The 19,086-nt window shown below is 57.9% G+C and overlaps 1 protein-coding gene across 2 annotated transcripts in view; it reads left to right on the forward strand.

The window, feature by feature from the left end:
• The window catches only part of NOTCH1 (notch receptor 1), a 40,804-nt gene that overhangs the window by 5,171 nt on the left and 16,547 nt on the right, over nt 1-19,086 (forward strand). For both annotated transcript variants that reach the window (XM_069031760.1, XM_069031761.1), the window contains exons 3-9: nt 13,103-13,365; nt 13,667-14,005; nt 16,992-17,114; nt 17,265-17,498; nt 17,616-17,771; nt 17,862-18,047; nt 18,465-18,578. In XM_069031760.1, the coding sequence (XP_068887861.1) occupies nt 13,103-13,365; nt 13,667-14,005; nt 16,992-17,114; nt 17,265-17,498; nt 17,616-17,771; nt 17,862-18,047; nt 18,465-18,578 (1,415 nt within the window). The remainder of the gene's footprint in view (nt 1-13,102; nt 13,366-13,666; nt 14,006-16,991; nt 17,115-17,264; nt 17,499-17,615; nt 17,772-17,861; nt 18,048-18,464; nt 18,579-19,086) is intronic.

The following is a 19,086-nucleotide window of genomic DNA, read 5'->3' on the forward strand; positions in this document are numbered from 1 at the left end:
AAAAAATGCAGTCTCGGTGCTGGAGAGGAAGAGGGTGGAGTGTTGAACAATCAAGCAGAGGAAGCTCTTAAAGAAGTAGACGAGCAGTGATTCAGCCATGTTGAGAACTCTTGATGGCTCTTTCGAGTCTGATCTCATTCTCGGAAAGAACAAGGTGGAAATGGGTAAGAGGGGAGATTAAAAATACCAAAGTGTCACCTGTTGCGGATTCCAGTGGAAGAGAAACTGAAGCCCAGCTGCTGAGGTCATTGGGACAGCAGTGAGTGTTTTAGCTCTTGTTTAAAAGGACCTCTTTGTATCTTTGCTCTCTGTCTTGATGGTTGTCAGTTGTCTCAGGTGGTCCCACTCACTCCTGCTCTCTGGCCTTGGGACTGTTTCACATGGGCTGAGGTTTTTTGCTTGGTTTTTCTCATAGCTTGGGTACCTGTGGTGGCTAGAGGGTTGTCCTGTGTGACCAGCATGGGATATGTTTGAGAGGAGATTTCTCAGTAGGTGCCTCAGCAGCACCCACAGCACAGAGGTGAGCAGGAGAGATGGGGTGATGCAGAGGGGATCAGAACTCACAGTGGTCTTCATCACCTGAGATGATGGGGCTGTTCCCCACCAGGTGCTGGAAGCTGTGTGCTTACAGAACGGTTTGTGTTGGAAAGGAACTTTAGAAGTCATGCAGGGGCATCTTCAGTTTTCATGGTCTCGTGGTGTGAAGCAGTGCACAGGGCTCTGCTCCCTGGGACTGGAGGTCACTCACTTCGTGGTATGGGGTATGTTTAATTCCACCAAAATCTCAGCACCTGACTCGCTGTCTTCCTTCCTGCTGGCAGCCACAACACGTCCATTTGTTCCAGCTGATACCTCACACCTGGCCTCGCCTCCCAGGCTGTAATGGTTTATTGTATGTAGCATGAGGGTGACACGTATAAGTCACTGCAAGACCAGGCTATTCACCAATTAAGGGCTCGGACAACATAATCAGGAGGCAGTTAGCAAGTTTTAAAATAACATTGTTTGGAAATTAACCTGCTTTTTCCAGGCCTGGAGGTGTGGTGACCCTCGTTTTGCTCGTGTTGGTTGGTGTCCCAAGTGGTAGCGGCGTGTGTACATGAGTGGAATGTGAAATTTATAGAGCATCAGTGTGTTTAACGAGGGAGTAGCCTCGGGGTGCACTTAGGGAGAGCTGGTGAGCTCTGGATCTGGATGGAGACTTCTCTGTGGTTAACGTGCTGCCAGGTGAAGGTTTTGCACCATGTGTTGGGGCTGCAGAGTGGAAGAGCCTCTGGGATAGAACTTAAACCCCCCTGGGAAAGCAAACCTGCAGTGGGGTCTTGGTTGAGTCCTGTCTTCTTCCCAGTAGCCAAAAAACGTGTTCAGGGTTCCCTGCTCCACTCAGGGCTGTGTGCAGCCATCCTTGAGGACTTGCCAGGCTCCTGCTGCTGCCTGTGGTGGGGCAGCACCGAGGGGCACTTGGGCTGCTCACTCACCACTCCCCAAGCTGGGCTATTCCTGCAGCTCTTTGCTTTGTGTTCAGGGTTAGAAGGACCAGCACTCTGGAGAAGGGATGGTTTGGGGTGCTTCCAATTTCTTCCCAAATGGTGTTTTCATCTCATTACATGCCCATGGCACAGGGAGCTGAGCCCCTGAAGGATGGTGCTGCATCCACCCATCCCAGCAGCTGTGCCCAAATCCCATCAGTCCCTGATGCTGCCTTGCTGCATGGTGCCCTCATGAGCCCGGATTTGCTGCAGCCAGAGTTCTGGAATGGGCACAGAAATGCTGCTCTGGTGACAAGGGGGAATGTTGCAGTTTTGATCCTTGGGTATCTGAATGTGGAGGCACCCAGGAGCAGAGAGGTGTGAGGGTCAGGCTCTGCTGGCTGGACTTCATAGCACAGCTCCTGTGTGTGATGTTGGGAAGGCTTTGCAGCACGCTGCTGGCCCCACTGACACCAGACCATGGCAGCTCCCCAGGACAGTTAGAGATGCCCACCTGGGAACTCCCCAGTGTTTAACACCCGGGTCTTGCTGGTAGAGCAGCTCAGTGCTGCTTCCAGCTGAGCCTCTGGCCGAGTGTGGTGGTGCCTGTTCTCACCTGGACACCCACATCTGGACTCTGCCTTCCTCTAGTGCATGCCTGGTGGGCCACATGCTCTCCTGTCACCTCCTCGTGCTGGCAGGTGCCCCATGGGCAGGGTCTGTGGTTCAGGATGGTGTTGGGGTTTCAACATATCTCAGGCAATTTGCTGTTGGTTAATTGGGTGATCATGGAACTGTGGAATAGTTTAGGTTGGAAGGGACCTTAAAGATCTGGTGCCATGGGCAGGGACGCCTTCCACTAGCCCAGGTTGCTCCAAACCCTGTCCAACCTGGCCTTGGACACTTCCAGGGATGGGGCAGCCACAGCTGCTCTGGGCAACCCGATGATGCTGGAGGTTCCCATTGGTAAATACAGTGCTTGGTGTGAGAGATGCAGGAATAAAACCTCTGTGAGGCGTTGGGGATGGGGCAGAGGTGTTTGGCTGGGCCATATGGGGAGCTCTGCCCCCAAAAGGAATATTTTCAAGTGGAAGGAACCTACAATGATCACTGAGTGCAGCTAACGGGGCAGCACTCGTGCCCACCACCTGCAGCGGGGTTCATGCCGTGCTTAAAGCCAGCCATACCCAGAATCAGTTCTGTTGGGAATCACAGAACGCTCTGAGCTGGAAAGGACCCACAAGGATCCTTGAGTCCAACTCCTGGCCCTGCACAGAACAAGCCCAAAATCCCAGCATGTGCCATGGGAGCAGGATGCTGGTGAGAAGCGAGCTCGGGGTGTGCCTCCCTCACACAGCAGTAATTAATGTCTGCTTTAAGCTCTCACCCGTCACGTCCTCCCCTTCCCCCCATGGCAGCCTGGAGTTAATATTGGAAAAGCCAGTTAAACAGTTAATGTTTAGGCCATGGTTATTAGGCCCTTGCACATTTCCAGCAAAGGGAGCCGAGTTGCATTTTAATGGGAAACTTTCATGCTCAGTCAAGTTGCAAAAATTTATTTGCACCCAAGTCATTTTCTCTTAACAAGTTTTCACCCTAATTCCCTTCCCCAAAACCTGAATTTAATGGTATTTATATGGGAAGTGGATTTATTAAGTTTTAATGACGCTATAACATTGCCCTTATTTAATAGAAGGGGCACCCTGCAGGCAAGGGGCCTGGTGGTGGTGGGCTGGGAGGGCTGGGTGCCACAGGGGCACCCAGGCCTGGGGGAACCTGTTGCTTTGGGCTTGATTTGAGGTCAGTGGCTGAGAGTGGCAGTGCCAGGTTTGCTTTACACTCTGGGCTGCGCATGATCTGCTGTCAGGACTGAGCTTGGCATCCTGCTGCCGATTCCTTCTCATCCTCCGTGGCTCCTGGTGTGATGTGACGCTACCTGTGCCTGTCCCACCTGTCCCCCAGAGGAGCCAAGGGCCACACACTCCCTGCTGGCATCCCTGCCTGGGGATTGAGCATTTGTGAGTGTCCACGGGTTTGTTTTAAGGAATTTTCTGCTGTCAATGGGCAGCTGCGAAGGTGAGCATATCCCCAGCACTCCTGCCCCTCTGGAGCATCCCTGCTTCGGGGGGAACAGGATGAGACCCTCCCGAAGGCACTCATGGGTGGCTAACCCATGGGATGGCTCCTCTGGAGCAGGTGGAGGAATGTGGCTGTCCTCTGGGATGTGCAGCACCGGCGGCTCCCGCGGCGGCCGCAGCTTTGGGGTGGGCTGGGAGAGTGACCCCGCGGGGGAGCAGCCCGGGAGGAGGGGGGGCCTGTCCCCAGCCCCCAGCCCCTATTAAAATGTTAGACACAGACCTCCAAGTCAAAAGGCAGGGCGACAGACGGCCCTTTCACAGGGCCTGCTGCTCCCCACAAAAGGGGGGTTTCCAGGGGAGGGGGCAGGAATGCGGGCTGCGGCCGGAGGGCAGAGCCGCCACCATTGTCCCGCTCCCTCGGCGAGGGCGTCATGTTGACACAGGGATTTCTGCCGGCAAAAGGTGTCGGAGGCAGAGGCTTCCCTCCCTCTCTCGCCGTTTCCTTGGTTAAACTCGGCAGCAACAGAAATCCCAGCATGCAGATCCCGGGGAGCTGATACCCGTCTGCTCGCGGGTGTTTTACGTCCCTCAGCACATGGTTTCCAAGTGGGCAAGAGTTTTGTTGCTCTTGTAAAGGGATACCAGCAGCTTCATGGCTGTGGGGCCGAGGGAAGCTGGAGCCATCCCTGTCTGGCCATTGCCACCTTTGCCCATTCCCCATCCCACTGAAACCTCCCCAGCAGGAATTGCTCTGGCTTTCGGTTGGCTTTGTGCCACAGGGGCACCCGTGTGCTCTGCAAAACCCCCCTCTCCTCCTTGTTTATAAATATCAGGGCTAAATTTAGCTTGTTTAAACTTTTGGTGGCTGTTCAGATCCTAATAGTAGGTTTTATGTTCAGGATTAGACGAGTGGGATGGTGGGGTCACGAGTGGGAGTTTTCCATATTTGGCTCTGGGGCAGCGCGGTGTTTAGCCAAAACTTGGTTTGAGGGGGAAAGGGGAAAAAAGAAAGAGTCCATCATCACTTAGTGAGATGGTGACACTGGGGCTGTGTGTGTGCCAGAGCTCTGAGAGCACAGCAGAGTGAATTCAACCTGCATGGGCAGCAAGTGCTGGGTCCAGAGCGGGGCAAAACCGGCATTTACCCCAAAAGAGGTGGGGAGGGAAGAGTGACCTCAGGCACCAGCAGTGCTGGGCTGGCGGGCAGCCTGTGGAGATAGAAATTCCTTATGTCTCCCAAATTCTGACTTTTTCTTCTGCTGGCTTAAAGAATAAAACATTATGAAAGGGGAAAAGTCTAGAAAAGAGGAATCAGAGCAGGGAGCAGTTGCAGGGAGTGTTCTGAGATGCCGCAGGGGCCGGGTGCCATTCCAGTGTCTGCTGGGCGCTGTGGGTGCCTTTTGGGGGACCTGCCCCCGGGAAGGTCACACGGGTGGGTGATGGGACCATGTGCCAGCCTCAGCCCAGGCTGTGTTCCCTGGGGATTCTCTGCTGGAAGCACATCCTTCATGGTCACCCCATAAATGGGCTCCTGCAAGAGAAGGAGCAGGGGCCGGGATGAGCGGAGTGAGCCGGGCTCCCACAAACAATGGGGCCGTGCAGCTTTACACCGGCAGAGGATATAAAAAACATCGACTGGGGAAAACAAATATTTCATAGCAGCCATTGTTGAGGGTGGGAATGAGGCGAGTTTTGTCTTGGGCTCTTCCTTCGACATCTTTCATGTTTGTTTGTGAATGAAGCTCCATTGAGAGGCAGCTCCTTCCCAGGTAGCCAGTTACCACCCGTGAATAGCCTGGCCACTCTGCCTAGTAATGGGATTATATTGTTTTTCATTACAATGGGACCTTTGATTCCCAAACCGTCCTGACTAATGTCTGCTTAAGAAACAAAGCCATTTTTTTTTCCATCATAGGAGGAACAGGGCTCTAGCATGTTTTTTCCCCACTCCTGTCCACGGGTATATCCAGCTTTGGGAATTCCTTTAGTTTCTCTCCAGATGAAAGTCTGGATCTTAAAATCTCAATTAGATGACTTGGGCTAGGTCAAAAATGAAATGGAACAAGAAAAAAAAAAAAAACACATCAAAGACTTGGGATTGAAGTTTGCTTTTTTAATTAAACAAGAATGGAGATCTGCTCTTGCTTTATTAACCTGATGTCACTTAGAGTAACCTGCTGCTTTGCCAACCACCTCCCTGTGTGAAACTCTGCTTTTTTCCCAGGCTGGTGTCCCAGGGTGTTTAATAAAGCAGGACCTGGATGAGACTTCTTAAAAAACCACCACTTAGGTCTTGTGCTGGGTTTTGGTACTGGGAGCTCCGTCATGGCTGCTGGAGGTTTCTGTGGGGCTGTGCCGGCGCCGGGGCAGCTTTAGGGTGCATCACCCAGTCGGGGTGCCCCACATGGGTGAGGGCAGCTGGGCAGCTCTGCCTTCACGCCTTGGCTCCCCTGGGAGCTGTGGTGAAGCCTTTGGTTTCTTAACAGCCACATGTGCCAGGAACCACCGAGTGAAGCTGCAGGTGAGGTGTGGTGAGCCCAGCCATGCCCGCTGCCAGAGGGGGCTCAAGCAGCCCCCCAGCCCGTGGCTGCCAGGGAGCATCCCCAGCCCCATGTGCCCCAGGGAGGTCAGGGCAGCATCCAAAAGTGTTGTCTCCCTGCACTCATTTCCTTCTGCAGGCTGCTGGTGATGCCAGGCGAGGAGGTGGGGGCAGAGAGCAGGGTGCTGAGCTCTGATTTCCCAGCAGGTTCGTTTTCCAGACCCCCCTGCCTTCTCCTGGCTCCAGAGTGTGCCCCTGTTGTCGGCAGGATGTTTCCAAGGCAGGAAGCCATCCTGGAGACCGTATGCACCTGTTGCTCCATGCACCACGGGAGGGATTCTTGGGGAGGCAGTGGAATAAGAATGCATGGAGTAAGATGGAGTAAGAAGCCGGTCTCTTCTCTCAGGGACGTGGAGACATATCCCCAAGCACTGGCCTTTTCTCTGGTCAGACGGGAGCCAGGGGAGATCAGTGTTCCCTGGGCTGGCAGTGAGCAAACGTGTCTTACGGGGAAGGGTGTGACTTCAGGAGAAAGCTGGGGTGTTGCTCCCAGGCTGTGCCAGGCAGGGAGCCACTGGCACAACTGGAAAGGTGACTCTTGTGCGTGGCTGCCTGATGGAAAGCAGGCTCCCTACTGCCCGGGCTCTGCAGCTGCTGGGGTGAGGAGAAGGTGTGGGGCAGGGGGTTGTGGTTCCTGCTGTCAGCCCGGGGATGATGGTTACCCCCAGAGGTGTGGGGACAGCGGGGCAGGGCCGTGTCAGTGCTCTGCACCTGGGAGCAGCCTGCAGTGGCTGTGGGCTGTTGAGCAGCTAAGGGAGGCTCTCCTGCGAGTTGTTTCTCCTGCCCTCAGCTGTTGCCAGCAAACATGTGAAATCTGAGTGTCCTGCTCACGTTCGGCCACTTGCTTCGCTCCAGGGGTCCCGACCACGCTGGCACAGCCATCCGCAGGTCACGCAGCACATTTGCTGCTGCACAGGGCTCTGGGGGTGTGATGGTCCCCTGGGGGGACCCTCTGCATCGCTCAAGGTCACAGCTGTGCTCCTGAACCTTCTTTGTGCTGGGATGGCTCTGCCTGAGACTTTGGGGCTCATCTGAGGTGGCTGTTCCGAGCCACAGGTACCATGGAGCAGAGAATAGCATCCCCCAGCCCAGCCTGTTGGGGTGGGGGCTGCTTCCCATGGTGGGAGACCCTACACCCAGCACCAAGGAGTGTCCTGGTCCCATTAGTCTCAATTGCCCCCAAAATGGTGCTCGAGTAAAGACCTGAGCCTGCCCTGCTCAGCTTTCCCACGCTGCTCGTACCTTGGGGAAAACAACCACAGCCGTTTATGCTTCCAGCAGCTGAGGGTGAGGAAGAGGTTAGGTGATAGCAGAGCAGATAAGAGGCAGCCTGGATGTGGGTCCAGGGACCGGGATGGGGCTCCCCACCAGCCCCCCATCCCCTCCTGCTGTGTGGGGCTGCCCCCTGAACCTCCCCCTCCATGGGATGGGCATGGGGGACAGCCTCTGCATGTGCTTCAGTTTACACCTGGTTTCCATTTTGCTTGTTGGCTTTTTTGGTACATTTTAAGCCCAGAGTGGGTTTTACCTCCAGCCCTGCCACGACTTCAGGGTCCCTTGGGAAGATGCGCTGGGGCTGGGCAGGAGAGCAGTGGGTGGTGTGAGCTGTGGGGTGATGCAGGCTGAGCCCCCACATCCAGGGCATCCCTGTGCACCTCTGAAACCCCCTGTCCCCAGGCTGTGCTTGCAGGGCTGTGCATCCCAAATTTGAACAAAGCCCCCGTGCCGCCATGCGGGAGCCGTGCCGGGGCGGGCTGGGCTGCGGGAGCGCCTGGGTGTCATCTGTGCTGGCCCTGGCAGATGGCAGCTTAGTGCAGAAAGGAAAACATTAGTCTTGGGTCAGAGGTCGCAGAAACATCTGCCTCGGGATGCTTTCAGTGCCCGCATTGCTGCGGAGGGACAAAACCTGTTGCTGGTGGGTTGGAGGAGAAGCCTCGCGCGCCGCGAGCGGGGACGGAGCGAACAAAGGGCTGGCAGCACCAGAGCCACACAGGGGGAGCACCCAGAGCAGAAACCACAGGCTGGGGGTCTGGGATGGGCACCCCAACTCTGCCAGCTCTGCTGGTGGGGCCAGGAGGTGCTGGAAGCTGTGGCAGCCCAGCGAGCAGAGGTGTAGAGCAGAGCTGAGGCAGCAGCGTGGCAGCAGCGCTCGTAGGCTCTGATGCTCCTGCAGCTCATTCATGCTTTTGATTATCTGACCTGCTGAGCTCTCCTGGAGCCTCGCTGGAGTAGCTGCAGCGTTGGGCCACTGGTTGTGACTCCTTAAGGATGTGCAGCAGACACAACAAATGCACGTGCCCGTGCTGAGCAGATCCTGATTTGGCCCAGGCTCGGTGCTGGGAGCAGAGTGGGAATTTGGGGCCGCTGTTGCTGTTCCCAGGCTGTCCCCAGGGACTGCTGTCTGACCTTGGACAAGGCCTTCTCCGTCACCCTTCACACTGGCCATGAATCATGCAGATTTATGGGCCAGCAGCTCAGTGCATTATTAATCGTGTCCCCCCTCACCACAGTTTGCACTCGGATGCTCATTCCGAGGGGGAAGACACATCCCAGCCTGGTGCTGTGGGAATCCAGCTCCCAGCCTCTGCCTGACCCCCCGAAACAAAAAAAGCCACCGGGATGGCCGGCAGTCCCGGACACCCAGGGGGTGTAAATCAGTGTGTTCACCCCTGCAAGGAGCACCCTCATCCACAGGGATGGGGACTGACTGCTGTCCCCTGTCCTGCCTGGTGCTTCGGTCACAGCCTGGGCCCTTGGTGGAATGGAACACGCCCCAGAAGTGAGAGGCTGTCTGCTGGAATGGTGCTGAGAGAGGGAGCACTGTGTGTTGGAGCAGGGCTGGGCCATCACAGGGATCGGGACTGGGATCAGGATGGGGATGCCGTCACCCTTCCTCAGTAGCCAAAATGGAGCATTTGGTGCCTCCTCAGCAGGTTAATGAGTCAACGGAAACAATGAGGGCCACACACCGGTATTTTTAGCCATTCCTGCCTGGTTTGGGAACGGGGTGCTCGTCACGCCTGGAGCTGGGGGTGTGTCCACAGCAGCCTCTCCGGGGCTTTCACAGAGGCTCCTCAGGACCCCGGGCAGCTTGGCCACATTTCACCGCCTCAAAGCCGCTTTCTAATGGCCCTCCTGAGCTGTTTTGATCCTGCAGCACCCGCCCTGTCGTCTGCCAACACATATATCTGTAATTAAAGACGAGCTTTAATGTCTCCTATGCTAATTTCCATGAGCTGCTTGGGGTTTGGTTTGGGTAGCCCTGGCTTGGGAAATGCCAAAGGAAAAACCACAGGGTGATCTTCACCTGGCTGAGCCTGCGGGGACGTCGCATCCTCCACGGCTGCTCACCTGGAATCCCTGATGCCACCTCATGTTTTTTATAGAAAATAAAAGCTCAGCTCCCTGGGCTGAGCTTTAGGAGAGGTTTTTAGTCCCTGGAGAAATGGTGAGGTTATAGGACATCTGGGAGTTAAACTTAGCTCTGCCGAATCCAGCCTTTCCAGACCTGGAAAAGTGGAACAATAACTACAACTAGGATCACCCTGATTCTTCACCTGGTTTTTGATCTCTTGCTCTGCATGCAAGACTTGTCTCCAGGCTTTCCTCTGCAGCCAGGACTCTCTGAATCTGCTGAGGTCGCTGGGCTTTGAAATGCAGCTCCAGTCTCTGTCTGTGAGTGAGCTCTGGGACCCGTGAGGGGAGGGGACGGTGGAATTCATCCCGTGGCTCCATCCACAGCCAGGAACATGCTCTTCCCTGCTTGTCTCAGACCTGCCATTGCAGAGAGGGCAGGAACAGCCTCGTTCTGTGCGGAAGCATCTACAGAAGATGCAGGGGCGGTGTGGAGGCTGCCAGGTGTGAGGGAGGAGGATGTCCTGGGCACTGCCTTGGGAAAAGAAACCAAGATGATTTAGAAACCATGGAAAGATTTGAGAGGCTCCCCATGCTGGGAGCTGGTGTGTGCAGCGTGTGGGTGAGGGTGGGAGTTGCTGGGCACATACAGAGGGTCTGTGCTGCACAGCCCCATGTGGCATGGTAGAAACTCCTCCGTGGGTTAGAGCAGTGACTGCTGGAGTGTAAGGGTGCCTGTGCTGTATTGCTTTTCTCCTGAAGATTTGCTGGGAATAACCCTTTCTGGGAGGAGAAATGTGGAGCCTGAGCGTACCCTGGTCCCAATGGCCCACGTGTGCCCGTCCCAGCCCTTCCAAGCTGAACCTTTCCCTGCCATCTGCTGCACTCTCCTCACTTCCAGAGCTGATTGTGGCCATAAATCGGCTCTTAACACAAACAAATAGAAATTAATTTTAAAATAGTCTACCAACTCTGTGAAACTTGAGGGACTTCCTGAAGCACAAGCCTGGAAAGCACCTGAGCAGCCCAGCCAGGCATGAGGCAGTCCCCAACCCAGGCACTGCCAGTGATCCCAACCCGCCCTGTGCCTTCAGGCAGGGGCTTCCCTGTCCCTCAGGCTTCTTCTTCCCATCACTAATTAACCTCCTGGCTAATAACCATGCCCAGATTCAGGCTGGGATTTGCTTTGGTTTCCCGTCTGTGTGCTCAAACCCCCACTTGCCTGCACTGGAATTGCAAACGGTCCGAAAACTTAATTGGGTGGGAGGGCGTTGGGCTGTGTGCCCCTCTCCCCGACCTCGCGGCGCAGGAACCCCAATTCCAGAGAGCCCTACTGGCCTCCTGCCCTGGCCTTGGGATGCCGAGCATCCCCTCCTGCTCCCCCAGCACCGTGTCCCTCTCCCATGGTGGCACCAGCGCGCCGTGGCAGCTCCCACCGCGCTTCCTGGCGCTCTTTGTCCAGCACCAATTTTTTTTCTTTCCTTTTTTTTTTCCTTTCCTCATCCCCCTTCTTTTTTTTTTTCCGCCTTTCCCTCCCATTGGAGCCTCCCGTGACGCTGCCCTGTCCTCCAGCCTCCGCGGGAACGCGGCGGGGGGGATGGATTGTTTTAAGGCAAAAAAAAAAAAAAAGCGTGTGCGGTGCGGGGAGGCGGGGGCGCGCACGGGGGGGGGTTTGCCAGATGACTGCGCATCCGAGCGGCGTGCCTGTGCCTGCGCTCGTCCCCGCGCCTGTGCCTGCGCCCGGCCCCGCACAAAGAGCCCTTCTCAGGCGGCCCCAACCTCCGCATTCCCCCGCGCAGCCACCCAGAAGCGCCGTCGCCCCGCGGCCGCGGCGCCCGGGGCTCGGAGCCGCCGGCGAGCCGGGCACCGTCCGCGGGCGCCGGCAGCTGCTGCGCCTCATTAGGATGCACACCTGCTCCCCGCCGCCCTTTGTGTGCCGAGCAGATGCCCTGATTTATTATTATACACATTTTCTTTTTCATTTGGCCTGGATAATGCCGTCTCATTAACTCAAAATGTCTCCGAATCCTGACAAATTCTCACACAATCCCCAACAATGAAATCAGAATTGGGTTAAAAAAAAAAAAGGAAAAAAAAGAAAAAAAAAAAAGAAAAAAGTAGGGGAAGAGGAGGAGAGGGGGAGCGGGGCTGAAACGTGGTCTTGCCGCCGGCAAAGCGCGGTGGCTCCGGGCTGGAGCGGCCGAGGGTGGGGTTTGCTGGTTGTGCTTCACTGGAGGAGCCCCACGGTCTTGTTTCGGGGGTTGCAGGTGACTGCTGTGCTCTGCAGTATTCCCTGGGACCCCCCCCTGCTCACCCCCCGCCATGGGAGCCTTGGAGGCCGTGCAGGAGGCTCGGGAATGCAATGTCCCACCAGATCCAATGGCAACAGGTGTGAGCTCGTGGTGCCCTGAGCCCGGCCTGCCACAGCACCGTGGGGACCACAGTCCCCCAGTGCCCAGGTGCCATTGCTGTCCCCACCCGCCACCTCCAGCTCCTGGCCGTGCAGGATCCCAGATTTATTTCTGCTCTCAAGGCCTCTGGGTAGAAACCCGTGAGCTGAGCGTGGTGCGCCCTGTGCTGGCATTGCCATCGTGGTGTGGGACAGCAGCGTGCCAGCACCCTCTCACTCCTCCCATGCCCTACTCACCATGACTGCTCAGCACAGCCCAGCCAGCACAGAACATCCCCTTTGGAAGAGCTGTAATGTGAGCAGAGAGGGCTGGGGACAAAACCTGTGGTGGCATCGTGTGCTGCAGACGGGATACAAGAGATGCCATGTGGGAGCGTTCGTGCCTCACCCCTGGGATTTTTTGGTGTCAGGTGCACAGCTTTGCTCTGTCCTTACCTTGCCCCCTCTGCAGGGTCCTGCCAGCCACACATGCTGCCCGGGCCCACCAGGATGGCTGGTGGGATTTGCCCTCGGGGCATATTGCCAGCCCCACTCCTGCTCCAGCCCAGGTGGCCAATGGTGACAGATGGTGAAGCTGGTGGTGGCATCGGGGGTTCTTTTCTCAGGGCCCCCACGCAGAGGGATGCAGCAGCCAGGGCCACTCACCCTCCTTGAGCAGGGTTTGGCTTTGGGGAAGCTCTCAGCTGACTGCGAGGAGCAGGAGCATGTCCCACCTGTTGCCAACTGATGCCGAGCCCCTGCTTAATTTGCGTTTGTGTGATTTAGGATGGAGGGAGGATAAAAATCCCCCTGGTGAAGCAGAGACCCCAGCGTGGGCAGGGACAGGCAGGGAGAGGGGCTGTCCCCATGCTGCCTGGCCCCATGGATTTGGCGTGGGTATGGGGATGCTCTTCTTGTCCCCACCATGTGTCCCTTGTGCCTTGATTTCCTCATCAGCAGGGAGGGGAGGGAGAAGACTCTCCCCGCGATGAGCTGCAGGATGTCAGCGCCACGGCTGCGGTTGTGCAAGTCGGCGCAGGCCCCTCCATGGGGGACGCCTTTGTTCCCAGCACCTCTTTCATCTTCCCTCTTCCCAGCCCGGCGCAGCCAGGGCAGAGCCTCGCCACTGCCAAACCCGACGTGCCGGGCAGCGGCGCGGGGCTGGGCCGGTCCTCGGGGCCGTCCCACTGACCGTGTGTCTCACCCCTGCCAGGTGTAGCGGTGCCTACGTGGGCGAGCGGTGCCAGCTGCCCAACCCCTGCCTGAGCTCCCCCTGCAAGAACGCCGGCACCTGCACCGCGGTGGTGCGCGGCAGCACCGTGGATTACACCTGCGCCTGCCGCCTGGGCTTCACCGACGAGCTGTGCCTGACGCCCCGCAACAACGTCTGCCTCAGCAACCCCTGCCGCAACGGCGGCACCTGCGACCTGCTGACGCTCAGCGAGTACAAGTGCCGCTGCCCGCCCGGCTGGTCAGGTGAGGGGTGGCACCTGCGGACACGGCCGGGGCGGGAGGGATGGCCTGCGACAGGGGTTAGCCCTGTGGGTGGAGAGCTGCCTCTCATTTTGGGTTCAGAGAGGTGGGGAGGGTGGGCTGCAAACCTGAGTTTGGGTGGGTCCCAGCTGGGGGAACTGCGACCCTCCTGCACAGTGAGGTTTGAGGTGGGGGGATTAGTTACCACCAGCCCCAGATCCAGGTCTGCACCGTGGTGTGGATCACTGCCAGCAAGAGCTGAGCTGCTGTTTGCATCCTCACCCTCCCTCCCTGCCCTCCCCAGGCAAAACCTGCCAGCAGGCCGACCCCTGCGCCTCCAACCCCTGCGCCAACGGGGGCCAGTGCGTGCCCTTCGAAGCCCACTACATCTGCCGCTGCACCGCCGGCTTCCACGGCGCCAACTGCAAGCAGGACGTCAACGAGTGCAACATCTCCCCGCCTGTCTGCAAGAACGGGGGCAGCTGCACCAACGAGGTGGGCACCTACCAGTGCTCCTGCAAGCCGGCCTACACCGGGCAGAACTGTGAGCACTTCTACGTGCCCTGCAACCCCTCGCCCTGCCAGAACGGGGGCACCTGCCGCCAGATCGGAGACACCACCTACGACTGCACCTGCCTACCAGGTAGGGAGGGAAAGGGATGGGGGGACCCTCTTGCAGCACCTTAGTCCACCCTAAATGAGTAGTGGCCGAATTTCCTGCAAGCTGCGGCTGTGGGAGGGAGAAAACCCTCTGGTTGTGGGCTCGTTGTGCCACGTGCTTTTGGGAAGATGTCGGGCAGCGATGCCCGAGGAGGAGAGTTCATCTGGGGGCTTTATATACTTTGTGCTTCACCAAAATAGCTCTTCCAAAACAAGGAGGCCCCTGTGCGGATGCTCATATTCCAGAATAAGAGTGCCTTTTTCCGCTTTAGCTTAATCTACTTCCAGAATGGAATAATTAGCCCGGAATAGCTATTTTGGAAAGTTTCCGAGTGCTAATGGAGCTGGGGAAGGAAGACCCTCTCCATGCTCGCTGCTGCTCCCTCCGGCAGGCTCTGGAGGAGCCCAGCAGGATTGCAGTCTCTGGCATGGAGGGCTCCTGGTGGGGGCTGTCCTGGGAGCTCAGCACTCTGGAAAGGATCTTGGCACCCTGGAAAGGAGCTTGGCACCCTGCAAGCCCTCAAGAGGAACAGCAGCAGTGACACAGCCCCCTGACCCCACCAAGCCCTTTCACTTCTGCCCTTGGAGAGCGGGTCTGCAGCGCAGTCAGGGCAGGGGGAGGAAGGGACTGAGCAGCTCCACGCTCCGCCTGTCCCTGGGTCAGCTGGAGAAATGAAACCATGGAGTTTCAGACCAGAGCCACACTCAGACCAGGTTGTGTTTGCTGGGATGAGCGCTGCTCCTCACCCGAGCCAGCCACACTGGCCAGCTGTGGCAGATGTGGAGGGGATGCCCCCGCCCTGTCCCTGGGAAAGAAGCTGTGGGCAGCACTGCGCTGCCTGAGGAGTCCCTTGTGGGATTGGTTTGATCCTCTGGTCACCCATAGCCCAGCAGTGGCCAGGGCAGGATGAAGGTTGGGTGGCTTCTCTGCTCTGCACCCTGGGCAGGGCTGGGCATTGCCATGGGGAGCTCCAGCCTCCCTCCCTGTAGCTCCTGCCCCATCTCTGCTTCAGACGTGGCATCAGGGCGGGGATGGGGTCTCCCAGATGGCCCAGGCCCCCACATCCTGCTGGCAGCCAGCCCACCTTAGGGGAAGATAAGTGATCCCTGCAAGCAGTGTGGGGGATCTTGTCTGGATGCCTGACACAGGTTCAGAGGTTCCATCCCCTTCCCAAAGCTTTTGGCTGCAGTAACTCAGGGATCCCATTAACCATCCAGAACAGATCCCTGCAGGATCTCCTGCCTCACCTCCACCCCTGCTCACCCAGGCTGGAGCAAAGCTGCTGTCCTTAGGGACAGTGAGGTGTGGGGCTGACCGGGGGAGCAGTGCCAGGAAGGAAGCCTTTCCTTGCAGGATGAGCTCCCGGCGGCGATGCTCCGTTGGAGCAGCTCCGAGCCCTGTCCCGCCGGAGCGGCGCTGCCGCAGGGACGGGCAGGTGGAGGTGGCAGGAGGAGCTGTGCTGGCCCTGCCCTGCCGTTCTGCTGACAAGGCACTTTCCCTGAGCAGCCTGAGCGTCGGGCACGGCGGGGTGAGGCACGGCCCTGGGGGAGATCCCTGCTCCCGGCAGGATCGCTGCTGTCACGCCCAGCTGCGCCTCCGTGGGCCGCTTCCAGGAGATTTGCATCGTGCAGGAGCTGGTTCACCTCCCGTGGGGTGGCACAGCCCCTGCTCCGGGGAACAGGGGGTCCCTCAGCACCTCCTCCATCCCACACAGTGCAGGAGCTGCACCAGCGGCAGAGGGACGGGGGGGCTGTTCCTCATGATAAGGGGGTGATTGATATGCTGGTATGTGGCACAGCAGACCTGGAACAATGTCCCCTTTTCATTCCCAGAGAGGCCTGGCCCTACCGGGTTTCTTCAAGTTAAACTAATCTTGGCTGTTTTATCGTGCCATCGCTGCAGAACGTAACCCTGAGTTTAAAGTAATTGCCCTACTAATTACTCATTTGGATGGTTCAAAATGAGTTAATCCTGGTATCTGGGACATTGCGAGTTATTGCTGCTCAGGCTCAGCCCAGCTGCTAAAAAGTGAGGTGCAAATCAATGTTATCTGCTCTGGACTCCTACCAGCAATCATAAAAAGCTGTGGCTGCTCCCCGTGTGATGGGACTGGCGAGAGGAAAACATGGAGAGAGTGAGGGGAAAGCTCCCAGCTGGGCCAGGGTCTGGGGTCCCACAGAGGATGAGTCTGGGCACCTGGTCCTTACCTGTGGAGGTGACATTTTGAGCTGTCTGTGCAGGGAACAGCCTGGTCTGGATCTGCAGAATGCCCTGGAGAATTTGGGGGAGCTGCAGATGGACACTGGCACTGTGGGCTGGCATTGCCATCCCAAACCCCAAGCAGCTGGGTCAGGAGCTTTGGGGGTTGTAGAGTAAATGCAGCTTTTAACACAAATGTCAGCCAGAGGTGGCTTGGCAGATGTCCTGAGAAGGGCCTGGCTGCTTTCTTCCTGCTGGAGAGGCTGGGGGTGGCAGGGTTTCCATGCTATCAGCTGGAGGTGATAACAAACCCAAGCAGGAGGTGGGCTGGGATGAGCCCAGCGCCCTGTGGGATGGTGGCTCGCCCTGGCAGGGACTTGGATCCCCCTCAGGGGCGAGCGCTGCTGCTGAGGCTCTTTACAAGTGAAATTAAAGCCGGTGATTCAGCACTGAGTGCCACAAGCCTTTGTGGGAGCAGCCCTGCTTCGTTCCGGCTGGTGTGGAGTCAGATCCTCCACTGCTTGGGGCAAGTGGCTGCAGAGCTGGAGGCTCTAGCACCAGGGACACCCTGCCCTGTGCAGGGGAAGCTGCTGCCTGCCAGGCTCCAGCAGAGGCAGAGTAGGGATGAAGATGAAACCAGGCTTCAAAGCCAGCCTGGCACACACTCAACACCTGATAGCAAACACCCTGCTGGTGGTGGGGCAAGGGACAAGGTGGTGACACAGCCAGTGGGTGAGTTGGCACCACAGCTGATGTCTCATCTGTGCAGGGTTCACGGGTCAGAACTGTGAGGAGAACATCAATGACTGTCCGGGCAACAACTGCAAGAACGGGGGCACCTGCGTGGACGGCGTCAACACCTACAACTGCCAGTGCCCACCGGAGTGGACAGGTAATGCCTGCAGTGAGGGTGGCACAGGGCTGGGCTGGGAGCACGGGTCCTGCCCAGGGGGATGTTGGGCACAGTGTGGGCAGAGCTGTCCTGCTTCACACCGGGAGTGGGTCAGTGCCAGCTTCATGCAGGTGCCCTGTCCCCTGGCAGGTCAGTACTGCACTGAGGACGTGGACGAGTGCCAGCTGATGCCCAACGCCTGCCAGAACGGTGGCACCTGCCACAACAACCACGGCGGCTACAACTGTGTCTGTGTCAACGGCTGGACGGGCGAGGACTGCAGCGAGAACATCGATGACTGCGCCATGGCCGCCTGCTTCCACGGGGCCACCTGCCACGACCGGGTGGCCTCCTTCTACTGCGAGTGCCCCCACGGCCGCACAGGTGAGGCCCTGTCCCACCTTGTCCCCTGCCCTCCATGTCCCCTGGCTCCTTGCTGCGGTCTTGGTCCGTAATGACTCGTGTGCCCATCGTCCTTGACGTGCACCTTTTGCTGCCCAGGTCTGCTGTGCCACCTGGACGACGCCTGCATCAGCAACCCCTGCAACGAGGGCTCCAACTGCGACACCAACCCCGTCAATGGCAAAGCCATCTGCACGTGTCCTTCGGGGTACATGGGGCCAGCCTGCAACCAGGACGTGGACGAGTGTTCGCTGGGTGAGCTCACACAGGGTGACAGCAGCGCGGCTGGGGAAGGCTCTGGCACAGCCAGGAGCGAGTCCTGAGAGCTGTTCTTGTGTGTTACAGGAGCCAACCCATGTGAGCACGCAGGGAAGTGCATCAACACTCAAGGGTCCTTCCAGTGCCAGTGTCTGCAGGGCTACTCGGGCCCTCGCTGTGAGATCGATGTCAATGAGTGCCTCTCCAACCCCTGCCAGAACGATGCCACCTGCCTGGACCAGATTGGGGAGTTCCAGTGCATCTGCATGCCCGGTGCGTGGGCAGCCCTGTGGACCCAGCCTTAGAGCTGGGGGTGGGTGATGGGAGGGCTTTGGGTGCCCCTGAGCTTCAGCTCAGTGCAGGATTGGGTGAACAGCTCCTGTGTGCCTGGGGACAGCACCAAAAAGAAAGAGCTCAGTAAAGGCTGTGTAGTGGGGGTAAGAAGTGAAAGTTGGGCACTATCGGCCCTTCTCTGGATTCCTCCTCTTGCCAATCTTGCTGGCTTGGATTGAGCCAAAGCCTGTTGATCCAAGATGGACAACCATGGAGCATCTTGTGCATCAGATCCCACCATGTGTAGAGCAGCTCCTGAGCTGCCTTCTAAAGACGGGGGGACCAGCTGTAATGCACCCGTCGTGTGGTTGTGCCAGCCCCGTGCCGTGGTGCTGACGGTGCTGGGTCTCTCGGCAGGGTACGAGGGGGTTTACTGCGAGATCAACACGGACGAGTGTGCCAGCAGCCCCTGCCTGCACAACGGCAACTGCCTTGACAAGATCAACGAGTTCCACTGCGAGTGCCCCACTGGTACGTGGCATCCATCCCACCACCAGCATCCATCCACTGCCACTGTGGTGGAAACAAAGCCAGGATGCATCCCGAGTCGAGCCAGGAATGGGCTCCTTAAGTTTCATAGCCCTCCGGAATGGGCAGAGTGTAGCAAGCACCTCTTGGTGCTGTGGAGGAGGCTTCTCCAATTGCAATGAGGGGCTGAGCCCCGTGCAGGCGTTGCTGCTCCAGCTCCGGCCCATGGGAGAGGGGAAGGAGGATTAAACCCCACGGCTTTGCACTTGAAAAGGCCCCTCTTTGGGAAGGAGGGCTGGGGGCTGGGGGGGCCGCACCAGCGGCTTTGAATGCGGTGTCAAAGTCACGGGGTGGAGCAGAGAATGGGGAGACGGTTAATCTGTGAAAGGAGGTTTTGAAGTTCAGAGACTTTGCTCCTCTAGAGATGTAAATAAGATGCTCTCAATGGTGGGTCGCAGCCCCGCATTCAGGGCCCCCAGCAGCCGTCCCCATGGAAACCCGGCGCCCCAGC

The sequence above is a fragment of the Aphelocoma coerulescens genome, chromosome 17 (assembly GCF_041296385.1).
Source record: "Aphelocoma coerulescens isolate FSJ_1873_10779 chromosome 17, UR_Acoe_1.0, whole genome shotgun sequence".
Classification (NCBI taxonomy): domain Eukaryota; kingdom Metazoa; phylum Chordata; class Aves; order Passeriformes; family Corvidae; genus Aphelocoma; species Aphelocoma coerulescens.